The sequence below is a fragment of the Barbus barbus genome (assembly GCF_936440315.1).
Source record: "Barbus barbus genome assembly, chromosome: 7".
Classification (NCBI taxonomy): domain Eukaryota; kingdom Metazoa; phylum Chordata; class Actinopteri; order Cypriniformes; family Cyprinidae; genus Barbus; species Barbus barbus.
The window spans coordinates 37,647,787-37,667,480 of record NC_136735.1 but is presented as its reverse complement, the minus strand read 5'-3'; the positions used below and the strand labels follow the sequence as shown (position 1 = coordinate 37,667,480).

General features: G+C 34.4%; 2 protein-coding genes across 3 annotated transcripts; one reads left to right on the top strand and one right to left on the bottom strand.

Moving 5' to 3' along the window:
• Positions 1-417: 417 nt before the first annotated feature.
• Positions 418-9,708, bottom strand: LOC306872757 (uncharacterized protein). 2 transcript variants are annotated; one of them, XM_079421521.1, is made up of 5 exons: positions 9,574-9,708; positions 6,792-7,067; positions 4,592-4,858; positions 1,407-1,559; positions 418-1,209 (listed from the first exon to the last, which is right to left on the bottom strand). In XM_079421521.1, the coding sequence occupies exons 2-5, from the start codon at positions 7,045-7,047 to the stop codon at positions 1,040-1,042; spliced, it is 846 nt and encodes a 281-aa protein (XP_079277647.1). In that variant the 5' UTR covers positions 7,048-7,067; positions 9,574-9,708; the 3' UTR covers positions 418-1,039. The 2 variants fall into 2 exon arrangements, with proteins under 2 accessions (XP_079277647.1, XP_079277646.1); XM_079421520.1 differs by lacking the exon at positions 9,574-9,708 and having other exon boundaries at positions 6,792-7,225.
• A 614-nt stretch (positions 9,709-10,322) lies between these two features.
• LOC306872202 (uncharacterized protein) lies at positions 10,323-18,005 on the top strand. The gene is made up of 4 exons (XM_079420682.1): positions 10,323-10,630; positions 11,763-12,077; positions 14,157-14,294; positions 14,486-18,005. The coding sequence occupies exons 1-4, from the start codon at positions 10,531-10,533 to the stop codon at positions 14,518-14,520; spliced, it is 588 nt and encodes a 195-aa protein (XP_079276808.1). The 5' UTR covers positions 10,323-10,530; the 3' UTR covers positions 14,521-18,005.
• Positions 18,006-19,694: the final 1,689 nt, after the last annotated feature.

Here is a 19,694-nt window from a genome sequence, read left to right as displayed (position 1 = left end):
TTTGAAAACATTGCTCCCAGTATGACTATACTATCAGGATTTTAAATACATTTCCCAAGAATTTGCATGAACTGTCCGATAGTAAGACATTATTCCAATATATATATATATATATATATATATATATATATATATGTGTGTGTGTGTGTGACGTCAAACGATTAATCGCATCCAAAATAAAAGTTTTTGTTTACATGTGTGTAGTGTGTATATTTATTATGTATACATAAATACACACACATATATATATTTTAGAAAAAAAATGTTTATATATTAAATATATTTATTTATAATATAAATTATATGAATATAAATATAGACATGTAAATACATGTAAATATTTTCAGCATATATAGGCCTACTGTATGTGTGTGTATTTATATATACATAATAAATATACACAGAACACAAACATATTATGCAAACAAAAAACTTTTATTTTGGATGCGATTAATCGCTTGACAGCGATAGATAGATGGATGGATGGATGGATGGATGGATGGATGGATGGATGGATGGATGGATAGATAGATAGATAGATCTATGGTACTGCTTATTATTTTAAATTAGTTATAATAATGTAATAGTTCGTTCTGTATGTGTACTTTAATTAAAAACAGTGATGAACGGTAGTATTTAACAAAAACTTCATTTGAGATGATTAACAGAAGTGACCCGTCCGAACGAGTCGATTTGCTTGAAATGAATCAGAATTCTTGACAATATGCTTCACAAACACATCTCACAAACACTAAAAATGGTTTGCAGTTGTATTACTTTGTTTATAATTCAGGAATCACATTATCCAAACTTTCCTTCTTAGTAAAGCATGAACAGGGAACATGTACGTCTCTTGCTTTTTATTTGATAAACACGATACTGTCAACCGGTAAACTCTCAAAGGACACAGAAATCAGGGAATCAGCACTGTTAACACAAAATGACAACATCTATTTAAAATCCCAAGAATAAAAACAGACATAAATATTGATCCAATGTCAAGAATAACTAAATTAAGCGCTGATTTGATGATGTAAAATCAGAGCAGAGGCAGATCTGAGCTGCTGAGAAGCTCCTGAGCAACATCCGAGTCTCTAAGAGCGAAGAAAGTGACTCCAGAGCTGTACGCCGCGGGAATCACGAGATGCATCGTCTTAGGATGCTCTTCATCTTTCTGCTCTTCCTCGCTGATCATCTGCCTGACCTGATCTATAAATGAAAGAAAAACTCATGGTCAGCTCAGTGTTTAGCTGAAGCATTATATAAAGGTCAGATTTCATCAAAATATCTTAATTTGTGTTCCAAAGATGAACGAAGGTCTCACGGGTTTGGAACGACATGAGGGGGAGTAATTAATGACAGAATTTTCATTTTTGTGTGAACTCTCCCTTGAAAGACTGTCTCACCCTCCACGTTTAATGTTTTCCAGCACAGGTCGGGATGCTGATGTGAGATCTGAGATAGATGAGCATCCGGCGTCAGTCTCTTCAGAACGTCTTCACGGCGAACGAGCAGCACAGACTCGCTGCACAGACGCTTATGAACCTCCTCTTCACTCACTGAGGAGAAAATAACAAGCTTAGCATCCAAGAAGAAACAAGAAATTCCATTCACGTGTGTGTGTATGTGTGTGTGTGTGTCTATATCAGTGGTATTTTAACAGTACACTATCAGTGGTGCTATAATAGTACAGTGTATACTATTATAGTTTTTTTTATTATACAAGTAGCTTTTATTTGTGTACTTTCAGTTTTGTTTTCATTTTACATTTACATTTAGTAGATGCTTTTATCCAAAGCGACTTACAATTGGGGAACACATAAAGCGATTCATCTTGAAGAGGCAAACAGACAGAGGAAGTGCTCGTAACACCAAGTCTCAGGCATTGTTCATATAAGTACAAGCTAGCAAGGGAAGGAATAAATAAAGAGAAAGTTTAGGATGAAGTCAAGTAGTGTCAAAAGAGAGGAGTTTTCAGTTGTTGCTTGAAGATTGCCAGGGATCCGGCGTTCCGGATAGGGGTGGGAAGATTATTCCACCAGCCAGGAATGGTGAACGAGAATGTTCTGGAGAGTGATTTTGAGCCTCTCTGTGATGGTACCACGAGGCGTCGCTCACTAGCAGATCTCAGACTTCTGGAGGGGATGTAGGTTCGTAATAGTGAGTGGAAGTAGGCGGGTGCTGAGCCTGTGGTAGATCTGTATGCAAGCATCAGTGTCTTGAACTTGATGCGAGCTGCAACCGGTAGCCAGCGCAAGGAGATAAAGAGAGGTGTATATGGGCTCTTTTGGGCTCGTTGAAGACCAGTCGTGCCGCTGCATTCTGAATCATTTGTAGAGGTTTGATTGTGCATGATGGAAGTCCAGCCAGAAGAGCATTGCAGTAGTCCAGCCTAGAAAGTACAAGGGCCTGGACAAGAAGTTGTGCAGCATGCTCTGTCAGAAAGGGCCTGATGTTTCTGATGTTGTGTAGTGCATACCTGCAAGTTCGAGTAGTCTTTGCAATGTGCTCTTTGAAGGTCAGCTGATCATCAAAGATTATACCAAGATTTCTGACCGAAGTTGATGGGGTAATTGTAGAAGAACCTAGCTGGATGGAGAAATCATGCTGTAGAGCTGGAGTGGCAGGGAAGACAAGAAGCTCAGTCTTTACCAGGTTGAGCTGTAGGTGATGTTCTTTCATCCACGCCGAGATGTCCGCCAGGCAGCCTGAGATACGTGCAGCTACTGTTGGATCATCTGGTTGAAAAGAGAGATAGAGCTGTGTGTCATAAGTGCAGTAATGGTAGGATAAGCCATGTGTCTGTATGATGGGACCCAGTGATGTAGTACATGTGGAGAAGAGGAGGGGTCCAAGAACTGATCCCTGAGGAACCCCAGTGACCAGTTGATGTGCTGTGGATACCTCCTCTCCCCAGGCCACCCTGAAAGACCTTCCAGTGAGATAGGATTCAAACCAGCTTAGTGGAATCCCAGTGATGCCCAGTGATAAGAGGGTGGACCGGAGGATCTGATGATTGACAGTGTCAAAAGCAGCAGATAGATCCAGCAGAATGAGGACTGATGATTTGGAATCGGTTTTTGCAATTCGCAAGTAGTGCAGTCTCAGCTGAATGGCCACTCCTGAAACCTGACTGTTTAGCGTCTAGTTTGTTGCTCCGTGAAAAAACCAATGATACCTGGTTGAAGACAAGTCGTTTGAGTGTTTTCCCTATGAAAGGAAGGAGTGAGACAGGTGTGTAGACAGGTTAGCAGCGTGGACTTCAGCAGAGAAAGATGAAAGCAAAGACAGATACCTACTCAGGTCTAACGGATCGCTTGATTTGCGCCATTTTCTCTCTGCCGCCCTGAGTTTGGTCACGATGCTCATTTTAGATAAATTTTTAGTAATTTTATGTGATTTTTCATTTTACTTTTTGGTGTTTTTAAATATTACTTTAAATATTGATTGTTTTTATTAATTAATTTTTTTATAAGTTTAAGTTTTTAATGTAATATTTATATTTTATTTCATCTTAATTTCAAGTAATATTGTTTTATTATTTTATAATATAGCATAATATCATAATATAATATATAAATATACACACTACATACGTATAACAAAATAATTACAAAATTAAAAATAACTAATATATATGTTAAAAATATTAACAATATATAGCACTGCCATGATATATAATCACTCGTTATTTAAAAAAAAAAGTTTTTTTTTTAAGTTATTTAACCCTAAAACAGGCAAGAGTGGAAAACGATCAGCAAAAAATTATTTCATGTCACTTTTTATATCATCTGGACTTAAGTAAAACATATTCAAAATATTTTATATATTTTGTATTTTATGAGTTGTGTCTCCCAGGACACGTTGCTCGTTTAGGGTATAAAAAACAGCCCAAGTCATCAATAATTATATGATTTATTTGATGCAACCAAATATGGAATATTCAAAATATGCTGCATGTATGACATGTCTAAGTGTCCTAAAATTGAGGCATAGACATTTTTTGTATTTTTACATTTTTAAACTGTCTCATCTTTATCCTGGTGGGCAATTCCAACCCTTGAGGGCCACTGTCCTGCACGGTTTAGTGCCATCCCTAAACAATCATATAATGTAATTTATGCAACAATATATAATTTTGTATGTAATCCTGAAGACTTTTGTCAGATTTTTTAGATCCCACCCCACTTCTCTGAGATATTTTTTTTATCAAGGGGCTTCCCCTTATTTTTTATGTTCCGGAAACTCCAGAAACTATCATATTTGATTATTCTTTCTTACCGAGTTCTTAGTAATTACAGCCACTATCAGAACAGAAATATGTTCATAGTTAATAGAGTGCAAGTCTAAAAGGGGCAATTATTATTATAATTTTTTTTTTAAGAATAGAATAAAGTTAGAGGGTCAAATAAAGATGGAATTAACTTTTATTAGTATTTCCGTTTTAGTTATTTTAGAACATCAAGTTAAATTAAATGAAAATGAGAAGTGTTGCCTTGACAACTAGCTGAAATAAAATGATATTTAAAAAAATGGTTTTAGATTTGGTTCTCTTTGTAATAAGCCTGGTGATGTGTGATTTGGGACGCACCCACGTCCAGCGGGTTGGTCATGAACACAGCCCCGGGTGCGACTCCGAAGATGAGCTGGTGATGCCAGGCGTCGGGAATCTCTTGTCCTTCAGGAACGGCCCGCTGCATGTTCATAGTGGCGACGGGAACGGCTCCGCGCCGAATCCAGCGCGCCAACCATGGCACCAGCTTCACCCTCCGCCGCGGATACAGGCCGAAGAACCGGCCCACGACACGGCCCCCGCTGGCCTGCTGGGCCCCAGAGACCAGCTGCAGGTGTGTGGCCCCTGGAGGAGCACAAGAGCGCTGGTTTAGAGCAGCGGCTGCCAAACGGGTGAGGAAAAGCTCATAATTAAACAATATTTGAAATAATCAATAAATAAATTATATGATATTTTAAAATGGAATTATTTGTTTATGAATAAATTAAAAGCATTTAAATGTTTATAAAATATCATATTAATAAATATTACATATAAGCAAATTTAAATGTTATTAAAATAATAAATTGATCAAATTTAAACAATTAATTGAAAAAAAAACACAAATGTTTTAAGTACTATTATATGTACTATATATGTATTATTATAGTTTTTTTTATACAAGTAGCTAAGTAGCTTTTATTTGTGTATTTTCAGTTTTCTTTTAATTTTATTAAAATTTTTAGTAACTTTTTATTAAAATTTTTGGTGTTTTTAAATATTAGGGTTCTTCTTTTTTTTTTTTTTTTATATTACTTAAAAAAAAATTTATTTATATTTTATTTTCAGTTGGTAAAATTAGTGCTTCAACTTCAACTCTGTTGCCACAGAAACATTTCTAATTTTGTGTTAAGTTTTCCATGTAACATTTATTTTATTTCAGCTTGATTTCAAGTAACATTCTTTAAATTATTTATATATAATAATAAACAAAAATAATATTATTTATTATAATATATATATATATATGGTAAATTTAAGCAAATTAAAATGTTACTAAAATAATAAATTAATAAAATTTAAATAAATAAAAAAGTCCAGAATAATTACAAGTTAAACCGCACTTTTATTATCAGAAAAAATAAAACACACAAGAATTTCTAGAAGAAAGAAAAAGAAAAAGATGTAGGGCCCTATTGTTCAAAATTGAGAGTTTTGGACTTATTTTTTCACTGAAATAAATGTTTTTGTTATTACACAGAGAGTAAAGCACCGAAAAAAGGTACTGTAGGGTGGATTTTCAGGGACCGATACCGGTAAAAATGTGAACGGTACCCAGCCATAATTGTCATACCATTCGAATTTCATATTAAGAAATAACTCCTTGTTCAAGCTCTGGTTCTGTCCAGGCTGGACTATTGCAATGCTTCCTTGGCAGGTCTTCCAGCCAGTTCTATCAAACCTCTACAATTAATACAGAACGCGGTATTAATAATGAGCCAAAAAACAAAATGCATGTCACACCTCTGTTTATCAATTTGCACTAAAATAGCTGCTCGCATAAAATTCTAAGCATGGATGTTTGCCTACAAAATCACCTCTGGCTCTGCTCCCCTTCACCTAAATTCACTACTTCAGACTTATATGCCTCTAGAAGCTTGCTTTCTGCAAGTGAACAACGCTTTATTGTTCAAATTGTTCAAATAGGCACAGAATCACTTTCACAGACTTTTATATTAACTGTTCCCTCCTGGTGAAATGACCTGCCCAACTCAACCCCAGCAGCTGAGTCCTTAGCATCTCCAAGAATAGTCTAAAAACACATCTCTTCCATCTTTATTTGACCCTCTAACTCTAGCACTCTCTATTCTCTATCTATCTTCTTTTTGTATTCTATTTGGTTTCTTTTTATTTATTATACAATTAACAATAGCAAAAAAGGCCTCTAACACTAGCTTGCTCTATTCTTGTTCTATTCTGTTTTATTTTTATTTATTATATAATAATAAAACAAAAATACCTTGCTACGTGTAACTGAGACTTGTTATAGCACTTGCATATCATTGCTCTTTTGTTGATTTCGATGGCTTCTATTGTCCTCATTTGTAAGTCGCTTTGGATAAAAGCCTCTGCTAAATGACAATGTAAATGTAATAAAGATAATTGCACAAATAACTGCAACTGCAGGTCTTCAAACAGAGATGGCAACAACGAGGCAAAACTTACGGACTGCAGCTTTAGGTAAATATTTTAGGTCTAAGCAGTAGAGCATCAGACACAGTATGTAGAGCGGCTGTACCGGCCTCGCTGCGGGAGTGTAGGTAATCGGGCAGCGGTGCCTCGTTCCTCCTCAGACTCGTCCTGACGCAGTGATCGACCGTCTCTGGAGTCACCGTGATGCCCAGCGCCTGCAGAACGTCCACCACCGCCGTGGCTCCACACGCCGAGGCCCCGATCTGCAGCGTCTGCCTCTGAACGGCCTCCTGGATGCTCCACAGCATCGCCGTGTGGTTCTGGGCCTCCTCAGCTTCGGCTCCGGATCCCATCGCCTCCATCTCTTCTGGATGATGACGTGCTGGAAAACAAACACAAAAGAGATGCATTTATAAGTGCCGTGATAGGCCACGCCCCCTCTTTCCAAAGCTCCACCCACAAACACATGCAAACATACCAATACAAGAAAAATCTTTGTGACCCTGGAATATCAAAATATCAAATCGTTCAAAATCGAATGCGGGCTTCAGATCCTTTTCCTATTAGCACCCAAACTCTGGAACAATCTACCTAACGCTGTTCGGGAGGCACACACACACTGTCAGTTTAAATCTAGATTAAAGACACATTTCTTTAACCTGGTTTACACATAACACACTAATACACTTCTATTATTCAAATCCGTTAAAGAATTGTTATGCTGCATTAATTAGGAACCGGAACCGGGAACACTCCTCATAACACATGATGTACTCGTTACATCGTAAGAAGACTGACATCTACACTAATATGGCATCTACGCCTCCCAAGGTTTTTTCTCCATTCTGTCACTGATGGAGTCTGGGTTCCTCTGGCTTGCTCAGTTGGGGACTCTTAATTTCTAGCGATTATCGTCAATTTGATTTCACAGATACTATTTAAACTAAACTGAGCTAGACAATGACATCTCTGAACTCAATAATGAAATGCCTTTAACTGAAAATTGAGTGTTTAATCTTATTATTATACATTACTGACACTCTATCCTCTAATTTGATACTGTTGAGTGCTTTGACACAATCTGTATTGTTAAAAGCGCTATATAAATAAAGCTGACTTGACCTGCAGCACAAAAGCAGTCATGAGTAACACAGGTATATTTGTAGCAATAGACAACAATACATTGTATGGATCAAAATTATACATTTCTCTTTTATGCCAAAAATCATTAGGATATTAAGTTAGATATTTTGTACATTTCTTACCGTGAATCTATCAAAGCTTCATTTTTGATTAGTAATATGCATTGCTAAGGACTTCATTTGGACCATTTTAAAGGTGATTTTCTCAATATTTAGATTTTTTTGCACCCTCAGATTTTCAGATATTGTCCTATCCTAACAAACCAAACATCAATGGAAAGCTTATTTATTTATTTATGTATAAATCTCAGTTTCAAAAAATGGACCCTTATGACTGGTTTTGTGGTCCATGGTCATGCAGTATATTGAATGCAGTGTTTAAGATAATAACTCAGCACTGCTAAATTAATGTGCAATGTGTTTAAATAAACATGTCAAATGAGACACAAATTCATAATTTATTGACAGTAATAATGGTCAGAAGAAATCTTTGCATATTCACATTACAATTCCATAACTACAAACAATTACAATTGTGTTAATTATTATCAATACATGATTTTTTATGTATTTATTTTTTGTAAAATTGCATCTTATTTGACATTTTTACATTTCAGCATTTCACAAAACAAAATGACTGAGCTTCTGTTTAAGATAACTTGTGCTGCTCAATTAATTTAATATGCAATGTTGACAATTATGTTGCTCGGCAACCTTAAGATAATGAGTTATATTAAATGTAAATTATAGTTTGATAAGTATAAACAAGTATAAATATAACTCATTATCTTAAGGTTTCCAAGCAACATGATTGTCATCACTTGCATAATTAACTAATTAAGTACTTGAGCAGCATCCAGTTATTCTTAAACATAAACACAGCTCTTTTGCAGTTTTATGTTAAAATATCAAATGATCAAAATAACTGTACATTTATATAAGAATGTCATAATTATGATAATTAAACATTTTGGGAAAATTGTCTTATTCCACATTTTAGCATAAAATTAGATTAAAAATGTAAAATAACTTTATATTTGAGATGATAATTCAGCACTGCTTAAGTAAATTTACTAAATATCTTAATAACATTAAATGTGTGTTACAGTTTTATAATTATTAACAATAATATATTCGTTTTATCATCTCTCTCTCTATATATATATATATATATATATATATATATATATATATATATATATTATTTTATTATTATATATTTTTTTTTAATGTGTCTTAAACACAAAGTATAAGTATTTAACCTCTAACTAAACCTGCAGTGTGATGAGGTTGTGCTTAGGCTAAAGCATTAGGCTATATTAATCGTTTCTGATTATTAAACTATAATATATATTTGCCATTTTTAATTATTACTGATCATTATTATCATAAACAAATGAGTTGTGTATCTTTTATCGTATCGCTGTTGCTGTTTGTGAAATACTGAGGCAAAGCACCGGAGGAGTAGCACATGGTAAACAAGGGTTCTTGTATTATTTCACCATGGTAAAATCCCTGAGAGCGATATTTGTCGCGTGTTCTGCTGAATATAAACCATGTCAAGGCTGCTGGTCCCGTTACTCCATTCATTACAACGAGAGCATTTCAGTTTACATTCATCGCGACGTGAGCTCAGTATCGACGGGCTGTTATGGCGCAGATCGCAGCTTATAAGATATACCGAGTTAGCTTTGCCAACACAACAAGGATAAAAGGTCAAAATGAAGCATCTGGTTCGATACAAACCACTTCACCGAGAGAAACTCGACAGAGGAACACAATCCTTCACACATCTTCCATTCGCCTCTTGACAGCTTTGTTTACATTCCTCGATTAGCTCTCGTCACTCCGCTGCTGTGTTCTGATTGGCTGGTTCAACTCAGCTGCTGTGTTCTGATTGGCTGCTTGAACTCAGCTGCTGTGTTCTGATTGGCTGCTTGAACTCAGCTGCTGTGTTCTGATTGGTGTATCAAATGTGACAGGATTTGCGCATGACTCTGATTGAGTTACAAACTGAACCGATTGGATTTTATTAACTCTTGTGCACCCTTAAGGACATTTTTGTCCATTTTAGTTTTTGTGTGTGTGTGTGTGTGTGAGTGATAATTTTGCCTGTGTTAATGCTAACTGCATAAATTTTGGCTCAGGTCTCAGCCTTGCCAAAATAGTGAAAGCCTATTAACCAAAATTGCATCATTTTACAGTTAAACGGCACTGCGATTAAAAATAGCAGTTTTAATGGGTTTCAATGGGGACATTTTTGTCCAAAAGGTCCTGAGTGTAACAATTTTGTGTACCTAGTGTAAAATAGATTTATTAAAGGAAATGAGGTGGAATATTAAAATGCCAATAAAAATACACACCTGAGCCAAAATGTATGCAGTTAGCATTAACACAGAAACACTTATAAAAATTAAAAATAAATAAAATGGACAAAAATGTCCTTAAGGGTGCACAAGGGTTAATGTCTGTGAGCGCCCACTGGGCGGATGCGGAGTCATAAATACAGTGGAGTTATGAATGTTGTAATACTTTCTCTTTCGAGCGCGTTTTGTGTGCGAGTGAAAGTGTGTGTGGGTCAGTCAGTGAAAGTGCTCTGAAGAACTGACAGGAGTCATGTAGACTTCAGCTCAAGCTGATCCTGTAGATCCAGATCGAGGTTTGTTAGGAACACATGGAGCTGTTGAAATGCGAGTAGACTGAATGAAAAGCGCCGGGATGACTTCTGCTCCTGGAGTTCGCTCTGTTTGCTTCAGAGGAGTCTCTCTTGCGTTCCTGCTCTTATCCACATGCGCCTGCAGCGGTGAGTATCCTCACATAATCATGCTTAGGTTCAGTAAATTTATTCTAATGGAAATGTATAGGTCCTTTTCAATGCAATTAAAGTGAAATAACTAAACATAAATATAGGAGCCTGATAAAAATGCTAATTTTAGAAAAAAAATTCAGATGGCACTTAGAGGCTTTTGCATCTGAACTCTTCATATATATATATATATATATATATGTGTGTGTGTGTGTATGTGCGTGTGTGTATGTGTGTTCTGGTATATATGGTTTATGAGGACACAAATGTGTATAATGACATGGGTACTACAACTTAAACTTGGTTTATGAGGGCACTTCCTCTGTCCCCGTACACCAAAAGGGTTAAAAACATATTAAATGGTGTTTTATAAAATAAAATAAAAATTGAGGTGTAGGGTGATAGAAAATACAGTTTGTACAGTAGAAACCCCATTAGGCCTATGGGGAGGCCCCTAAACCACAAATGCAAGTGTGTGTGTGTGTGTGTGTGTGTGTGTGAATGAGTGTGTGTGTGTGTGTGTACAATGCAATAATAAAATATACCAATTTATTATAATTATTTTATTATATATGTTAATGATAAAAATGTATTCCTAAATTTCATAATCAACACAAAATCAAATGTATAGATACTTTAATAGATTGATTGATAGATTTCTGCAGTTTTACAAAAAAAAAAAAAACTATATTATTTTTGAATAGTATTCTATATTCAGAGAGTTGATGATAAAATGTATCCATGAATTTGTTCATCTGCATTTTTACTATATAAAAAAAACTTTGTACTTTATACTGTTTTCACAAATGAGTAGCCTACTAACAAATAAAGAGGTTTTGACAGATTTATCTCACTTATGAGATAAAGGTACAAATATGTGCCTGCTTGGTACACACCCACACACACACACACACACACACACACAACACACTAATAAAAAAGTACCCAAAAGTACCGCTGTTTGAACATGTACCACTGTAGTATGTTATTCTTTGATGAATCACTCATGCTATAAATCCCAAAGCACCTATGACTGATATCATTAGCATAGTATTTTGAAACCTGTTAATTCAGATCAGGTTGTTTGTTGACTGAGTGTGAGATGTTTATCTCCATATTTCCTCCACAGACCTCGCTGATATTACTGTTACGGGCACGAATGGAGAAGCAGTATCTCTTCCCTGCAAGTGTCCTCCGGATTTGCCTCCGTATCTGGTCTGGCAGAAGATAGCTGGTCAACAGCAGCTCGTGGTTAATTATTACAAAAACAGCAACCAAGAAGACAACATCACGGCACTCGAGTACAGGAACAGAACGGAGCTGAAGCTGAGTGGAAACTGTTCTCTAGTGCTTCACAGAGTGACTCCGTCAGACCAGGGACTGTACGAGTGTTACTATAAGACATTACCTTTAAGTCATGAAAGAATCCATCTGCTCGTCACAGGTCAGTATGTGTGCATTGATTTCGCACTAAAAAGGATTTTATATGCTTTATATGCCATTTTTGTGTTCACTTGTTCATTTTAATGGTACTGCGGTTTAAAATTCAAATTATGTAGTCTTAAAAATGATTTAAGTTGCATTCTGAATGTTGTTAAAGATAATGTCATACAGCTGAGCAAATCAACTTACCAATGCAGTTTGTGTTGACTACTCATTTAAGAAATTAATTAAATTAACTCCAAAATGAAAAGCCAAACTTAGTGTTTGTGGGTAATTTAATTATTATAAATCAGTAAATGGGTTGTCATTGATGCTCAATTTAGCACTCAATTTCAAGGAAAAAAAGTGTTTTTTTTTATATTAATTCTGAAATTTTTCCTCAAAATTGAAAGTTTATATCTCACAATTCTGACTTTATAATATCTCGTAATTCTGACTTTATATCTCACAATTCTGACTTTATAATATCTCGTAATTCTGACTTTATATCTCACAATTCTGACTTTTTAATATCTCGTAATTCTGACTTTATATCTCACAATTCTGACCTATTAATATCTCGTAATTCTGACTTTATATCTCACAATTCTGACTTTATAATATCTCGTAATTCTGACTTTATATCTCACAATTCTGACCTATTAATATCTCGTAATTCTGACTTTATATCTCACAATTCTGACTTTATAATATCTCGTAATTCTGACTTTATATCTCACAATTCTGACTTTATAATATCTCGTAATTCTGACTTTATATCTCACAATTCTGACTTTTTAATATCTCGTAATTCTGACTTTATATCTCACAATTCTGACTTTATAATATCTCGTAATTCTGACTTTATATCTCACAATTCTGACTTTTTAATATCTCGTAATTCTGACTTTATATCTCACAATTCTGACTTTTTAATATCTCGTAATTCTGACTTTATATCTCACAATTCTGACTTTATAATATCTCGTAATTCTGACTTTATATCTCACAATTCTGACTTTTTAATATCTCGTAATTCTGACTTTATATCTCACAATTCTGACCTATTAATATCTCGTAATTCTGACTTTATATCTCACAATTCTGACCTATTAATATCTCGTAATTCTGACTTTATATCTCACAATTCTGACTTTATAATATCTCGTAATTCTGACTTTATATCTCACAATTCTGACTTTATAATATCTCGTAATTCTGACTTTATATCTCACAATTCTGACTTTTTAATATCTCGTAATTCTGACTTTATATCTCACAATTCTGACTTTATAATATCTCGTAATTCTGACTTTATATCTCACAATTCTGACTTTATAATATCTCGTAATTCTGACTTTATATCTCACAATTCTGACTTTATAATATCTCGTAATTCTGACTTTATATCTCACAATTCTGACTTTATAATATCTCGTAATTCTGACTTTATATCTCACAATTCTGACTTTATAATATCTCGTAATTCTGACTTTATATCTCACAATTCTGACTTTATAATATCTCGTAATTCTGACTTTATATCTCACAATTCTGACTTTTTAATATCTCGTAATTCTGACTTTATATCTCGTAATTCTGACTTTATATCTCACAATTCTGACTTTATAATATCTTGTAATTCTGACTTTATATCTCACAGTTCTGACTTTTTAATATCTCGTAATTCTGACTTTATATCTCACAATTCTCTCAATATCTCGCTCAATTCTGAATTTTTTCTTAATTCCGTGGCAGAAATCAATAGCTCAGAGACTTTTGCATGAAGATTCATTCAGCTTTTTATAACTAGATGTGAGCTCTCCAAGCGCTCGTGTGAGAAATAAGGAAATGTTTCTCTTTTACTTTCATGAGTGACTAAGTTATTCATTTTATCTATGTTTATCCGTCTGTTCCCTGGGAATCGGGGAAATGGTTTTGCTGCAGACCTTTGGCTCATAGTTTATCTCATTTCTACCATGCTGAGTATGTCAGATTACAGGGTTTGCATCCAAAAGAAAGCATTCTGTGAAGATTTAAGACTATAAGAAACACCATTTCTCCAACACAAATATACAATGAACCTCTGTTGTTTCTGTAGAAAAACAAAAACAACCTCCAGATCCGAATGTCCAGAGCACCATTGTGGCGTCTTCAGTTTGTGTGTTTCTCATCATTGTGATCGCAATTGCTGCAGTATGCGTGGGAATGACTTGCAGGAATAGACATCAGATGAGAAGTAAGTCCATTTTTTCTGTGTTCATTGCATTTCAAGTAAATGGCAGCTTACCAAGCTCTTAGGCGTAGTATGTGAACTCGTCTTGCACCTCGATATTGGTTTAAAAGCTCTGCGACAGTCACATTAAGATGAAATCTGAGCCGATAATCAGTGTTGCATGTGTGATTTATGGTGTTTTTCTTTCTTTGCAGGAACATTCATTGCAACATCAAGGGGGAGCATTTAACAGTCAATTCAGAGCAAGATCTAGATCTATAGCTACATTTGAGTGGCTTTTCACAGATGTAGCAAATGCAACAAACAAAATGCACAAGCTCACACACGTCGTGCAGTTCTTATGCAGGTGAACCATTTCACTTGTTTACCCAAAACCATAATTTTCTGACACTTCTCCATCTATTAAAGGAGTAAATCACCGCTGACAAAATGGGCTTTTGATAATCCCTGGCTGTCTATGCAATAAAAAACGCTTAATTTTTTTTTTTAAATGTTGCTGCATGACTAGAGAATACAAAAATGGGCACGTTTTCAGACTTTTTTTGATTTTCTTGTATAGGTCACACTGATAAAGAATACACTGTGCATTTACTTATACTACTGATATTGGAACAAAGTTAGTTGAAAATCTGCAAACTTAGCCTTTAAAGATAAAATAGTCCATAACAATAATGCAACTGTGAATGCCAACCACTGGCTAGAAATTTCACTTATGCTTTAACATGATTATTATTGCTTCTTGCTGTTTGAAGGCCTCATATCAAGACCAATCAAGTGGTTTTGGAAGTAAAAGAGGCTGGTGTTCTATTAAAACATAGAATTTGTCCAAAACGTTAAAACATTAAATAAACATGAGTGAACCTCAGAGAAAAGATTAAATACAAATCATAATGTATGACATGTTTCCATTAACAGATGCTTTCTGTCCAAATACTTTACAGTTTACATCCTTATGTTTGACGTTTTACATGCTGTAAGTACATGCTCATACAGCAGCCTACATGTGCATAAGCATATGAATATATAGAGTACATAACCAAAGCAAAGATGTGCATTAAGAATAATTACTCAGTGGATATATAAAGTCCTGTCAGATCGAAAACAAAATGTTTGTGTTATGAGAACAGTGTGGTTTCACAATAACACAATTATTATGACTGGAGTGAAACTCAAAAAAAAAAAAAAAATAATTCAAGGAACATATTTCTGAAACGTATTAATTGGATGTTCGTCTAACTATTAAACCTTAATTGGTTGCTACACAGCTAACAGGTAACGTTCGCACAATGTTTTTTTTAAAGTTCTATAAATGTTAGGACAAAACCTTCTTAAAGTAATGTCTGAAGAATGTTCTAATAATTTCATTAATATCTGAGAAAATCTTCTTAGAACATAATTCTTGGAACCTTCCTATGAGGTTATTTGCACTTGATGAAAAATGAAACATTTTTGTTACATTTAAATAACGTTCTAATCACGACAAGAAAACTGGACAGTTTAATGTTTATACAATGTTAAAAAATAATGTTATTTTTGGTGAAAATAGAGTTAGTAGAACATTGTAAAAAAATTTATTTTAGGAGCCTTTAAATAACGTTCTAATCACCACAAAAAAACTGTACATTTCAACGTATATTAAAAATAAAATTAACGGATATGTTCTAATAACGTTTTATTTTAGGTGAAAAAAAATGTTAGTAGAAAATCGTAAGAAACATTTTTGTAACCTTTAAATAGCGTTCTAATCACGACAAGAAAACGGGAATATATTTTTAACAATTTTCCCACAATGCTTTTATAACCTAAATTTGTCTTTAAAGAACATTCAAAATAACGTCCCCATAATGTTTACAAAATGATAGAATGAAATGTTTCCTTCATGATTTCTATAACCACAAAATATACATAATATTTTAAACCTTTAAACAATTAACATTTTCATAACTTAACATCATCAGAACCGAGCCAGCAACCAGAGTCATCCCAGATCCGCCCCACATCTGGTCAACATTATGTTGCTTACTGGGAATGTAGGATTGTGCTCTGAACTTCAAAATAACACTTTTACCGTTGCTGTTATTTTACACTCGGTCACTTCATGCATGTTGATCGACATGTTTTTCAACATTTCACTGATGCTGACCGCAATATCTCTGCAGAACATACCTTGATATTCACTTATTTGCTTTTGCTTGCTGATATTCACTTTCATTCTGACCAGGAGTCACTGTGTGTGGTGTGTGTGTGTGTGTGTTTTGACAGGGCATTAGTGACTGTAGTCATATGGCAGGAATGACTGACCCAGATTTCTGTGTGTGCTTGTGTAAGCCGTCTCAAAGTCCTGCATTTATTGTTTTTTTAAAGCAGTTTTGTACAGTGATGCTGATGTAATGTTGGATGTTTTAGATCTGTCTGTTTACTTACTGGAACGAACACTGTTCTTGGCAGCATAAACGTGCATGTGTTTTACAACTACTTATCAAAGAGCAAGTTTGTCTTTCCTGCTCTTTTATAATTTTTTATTTTTTTAAACAACTGATTAGTCTGAGGTTATATATTAATGCTGAAACTGCTTGATTTAATATGTGTTGCCATGCATAAAGTATCCCAGCTAACAAGGAACATTCCCAGAACTTTGCTTAAGAAAGGTTAATAGAAAGTTCCATCAAAGTTAATGTTTTTTAAATGTTAGCACAAAAACATCACTCATACATTATTATACACTCATACACTCATACATAGTTTTTTTTTTCTTAGACATTTTAGTTGGACGTTCATCCAACATTTGTTTTAAATGTTACTTGTTTCAGAACGTTCAGAGAACATTCAAAAGTAAAGTTCCCATAATGTTTGCAAACGATAAAGTGGAATGTTTGCATAACCAAGAAAAAGCGTTTTTAAAACATTTAAAAAACATTCGGAGATGCCTCCACGCCAGATAATTAAGATCCAGCCTCGGATGCCAGATCCAGTCAGAAGATATCCAGTGATTCAAAATTGCTTAATACCCAAAACCTGTTAACAGCGAGTCTTGTCTGGTATCCAAAATACCCAAACCTGTATTAACAGGAGACGAAGTGACGATGATAAAAAAAAAAAAAAGGAGCAGAGTTTATTGAATAATCTTATTTGCGAAACTCAATCCTCGATACTTCAATACTCCGACTTCGTCTAAACATGACAAATTCAACAAGTACTGCTTCAAAACAACACCTTGAGTTTCCATAAATATTCCCTCGTATCTCTTATTCATGAAGACAAACAGCTCTTAAAACCACACAGTCATAAGACTAAACAACAATGGAAAAATAGCATAGAAAACGTATAATTTAATGTAATATTAATGGCTAATCAATTAATGAATCAAGGAAATTAGTATATGCTAAAATGATTATTGTAAAAATAAAACGATTAAATGATAAATGATTATAAATTAAAAAGTAAAACACACAAATGTATGGTTGCTCTCCTGAAGCAAAACACAGTTTGCATTTGAGGATCCTCGGATGTCAGGAATGTTAGCAAAACGTTCTCAAAACATATCTTTGTTAGCTGGGATGTTACTAATAAAATGTCTGAAACTCTTCCAAACATAATACTGAGAAATTACTCTGAAATGTGAAAATAAAAACTTTATATCAAACTGAAAAGTTTGTGTTTACTTAACTTTTAAAGGAAAAGTTCACTTCCAGAATAAAAATGTCCTGTTAATTCAACTTTATGTCTTTCTTTCTTCAGTCAAGAAAAGGTGTTTGAAGAAAACATTCCAGGATTTTTTTCCATATTTATTTATTTGTTTTCCATGACTTCAATGGGATTAACGGGTTGAAGGTCCAAATTGCAGTTTCAGTGCAGCTTCAAAGGGCTCTACACAATCCCAGCCGAGGAATAATGGACTTATCTTGCCAAACGACCGGTCATTTTCTAAAAGAATACAAATTTGTGACCCTGGAGCACAAAAGCAGTCTTAAGTTGCTGGGGTATATTTGTAGCAATAGCCAAAAATACATTGTATGGGTCAAAATTATCCATTTCTCTTTTATACCAAAAATCATAAGGATAGTAAGTAAAGATCATGTTCCATGAAGATATTTTGTAAATTTCCTACCGTAAATATATCAAAACTTAATTATTGATTAGTAATATGCATTGTTAAGAACTTTATTTGAACAACTTTAAAGGAGATTTTCTCAATATTTAGATTTTTTTGCACCCTCAGATTCCAGATTTTCTAGTAGTTGTATCTCAGCCAAATATTGTCCGATTATAACAAACCATACATCAATGTTTTGTTATTCAGCTTTCAGATGTATAAATTTCAGATGTCTCAATTTTGAAATTTTGACCCTTATGCCTGGTTTTGTGGTCCAGGGTCACATTTATATAAACTGTTTAAAAAAAAAGTTGAGAAAATTTAAAGCAACCAGCTTCAGCAGATGTTTGAGTTTTCTCAACTTTTTGTTGTATAAACTTAAAACAACAAGTTGAGAAAACTCAAAAATCTGCTGAAGCTGGTTTCTTTAAATTTTTCAGTTTTCGCAACTTTTAAATTTTTTTTTTAACAGTGTCCTTTTTAACCAAAATGCTCATCTTGCACTAGCTTGACTTCATTTGGACCAAGTCCATTATATGGAGTAAAATCCTGGAATGTTTTCCTCAAAAACCTTCATTTTTTAAATAAGTTACAAGAAAAAATTTACTTTTTCACGATATTCTAATTTTTTAGATGCACCTGTATATATATACTTAGAAGGTAGAGCTTATTATGTGAGTATAGAAGAGCATAAGTCTAAGTGGACGGACATGGCATGTGGAGTCCCACAAGGCTCAATTCTTGCACCGCTCTTGTTTAACCTGTATATGCTCCCACTAAGTCAGATAATGAGGAAGAACCTTGCCTATCACCGCTATGCTGATGATACCCAGATTTACTTAGCCTTATCTCCAAATGACTATAGCCCCATTGACTCCCTCTGCCAATGCATTGATGAAATTAACAGTTGGATGTGCCAAAAAATTTTTCAGGTAAATAAGGAGAAAACTGAAGTCATTGCATTTGGAAACAAAGATGAAGTTCTCAAGGTGAATGCGTACCTTGACTCTAGGGGTCAAACAACTAAAAATCAAGTCAAAAATCTTGGTGTGATTCTGGAGACAGACCTTAGTTTTAGTAGTCAAAGCAGTAACTAAAGCAGCATACTATCATCTCAAAAACATTTCAAGAATTAGATGTTTTGTTTCCAGTCAAGACTTGGAGAAACTTGTTCATGCCAGTTAGAAACACCAAGGGTTCACACAAAACAAGGGGAGTCTGCTTTTAGCTACTATGCTGCCCACAGTTGGAACCAGCTTCCAGAAGAGATCAGATGTGCTAAAACATTAGCCACATTTAAATCCAGACTT

What these genes read in the sequence shown, in the direction of transcription:
- LOC306872202 (XM_079420682.1), top strand. Translation starts at nt 10,531, where the DNA reads ATGAAAAGCGCCGGGATGACTTCTGCTCCTGGAGTTCGCTCTGTTTGC. An exon ending in AATCCATCTGCTCGTCACAG is followed by an intron (nt 12,078 to 14,156) that starts GTCAGTATGTGT and finishes TTGTTTCTGTAG; the next exon opens with AAAAACAAAAACAACCTCCA. An exon ending in GAATAGACATCAGATGAGAA is followed by an intron (nt 14,295 to 14,485) that starts GTAAGTCCATTT and finishes CTTTCTTTGCAG; the next exon opens with GAACATTCATTGCAACATCA.
- LOC306872757 (XM_079421520.1), bottom strand. Translation starts at nt 7,095, where the DNA reads ATGCATCTCTTTTGTGTTTGTTTTCCAGCACGTCATCATCCAGAAGAG. An exon ending in ACACTCCCGCAGCGAGGCCG is followed by an intron (nt 4,859 to 6,791) that starts GTACAGCCGCTC and finishes GTGCTCCTCCAG; the next exon opens with GGGCCACACACCTGCAGCTG. An exon ending in GAAAACATTAAACGTGGAGG is followed by an intron (nt 1,210 to 1,406) that starts GTGAGACAGTCT and finishes TTTCATTTATAG; the next exon opens with ATCAGGTCAGGCAGATGATC.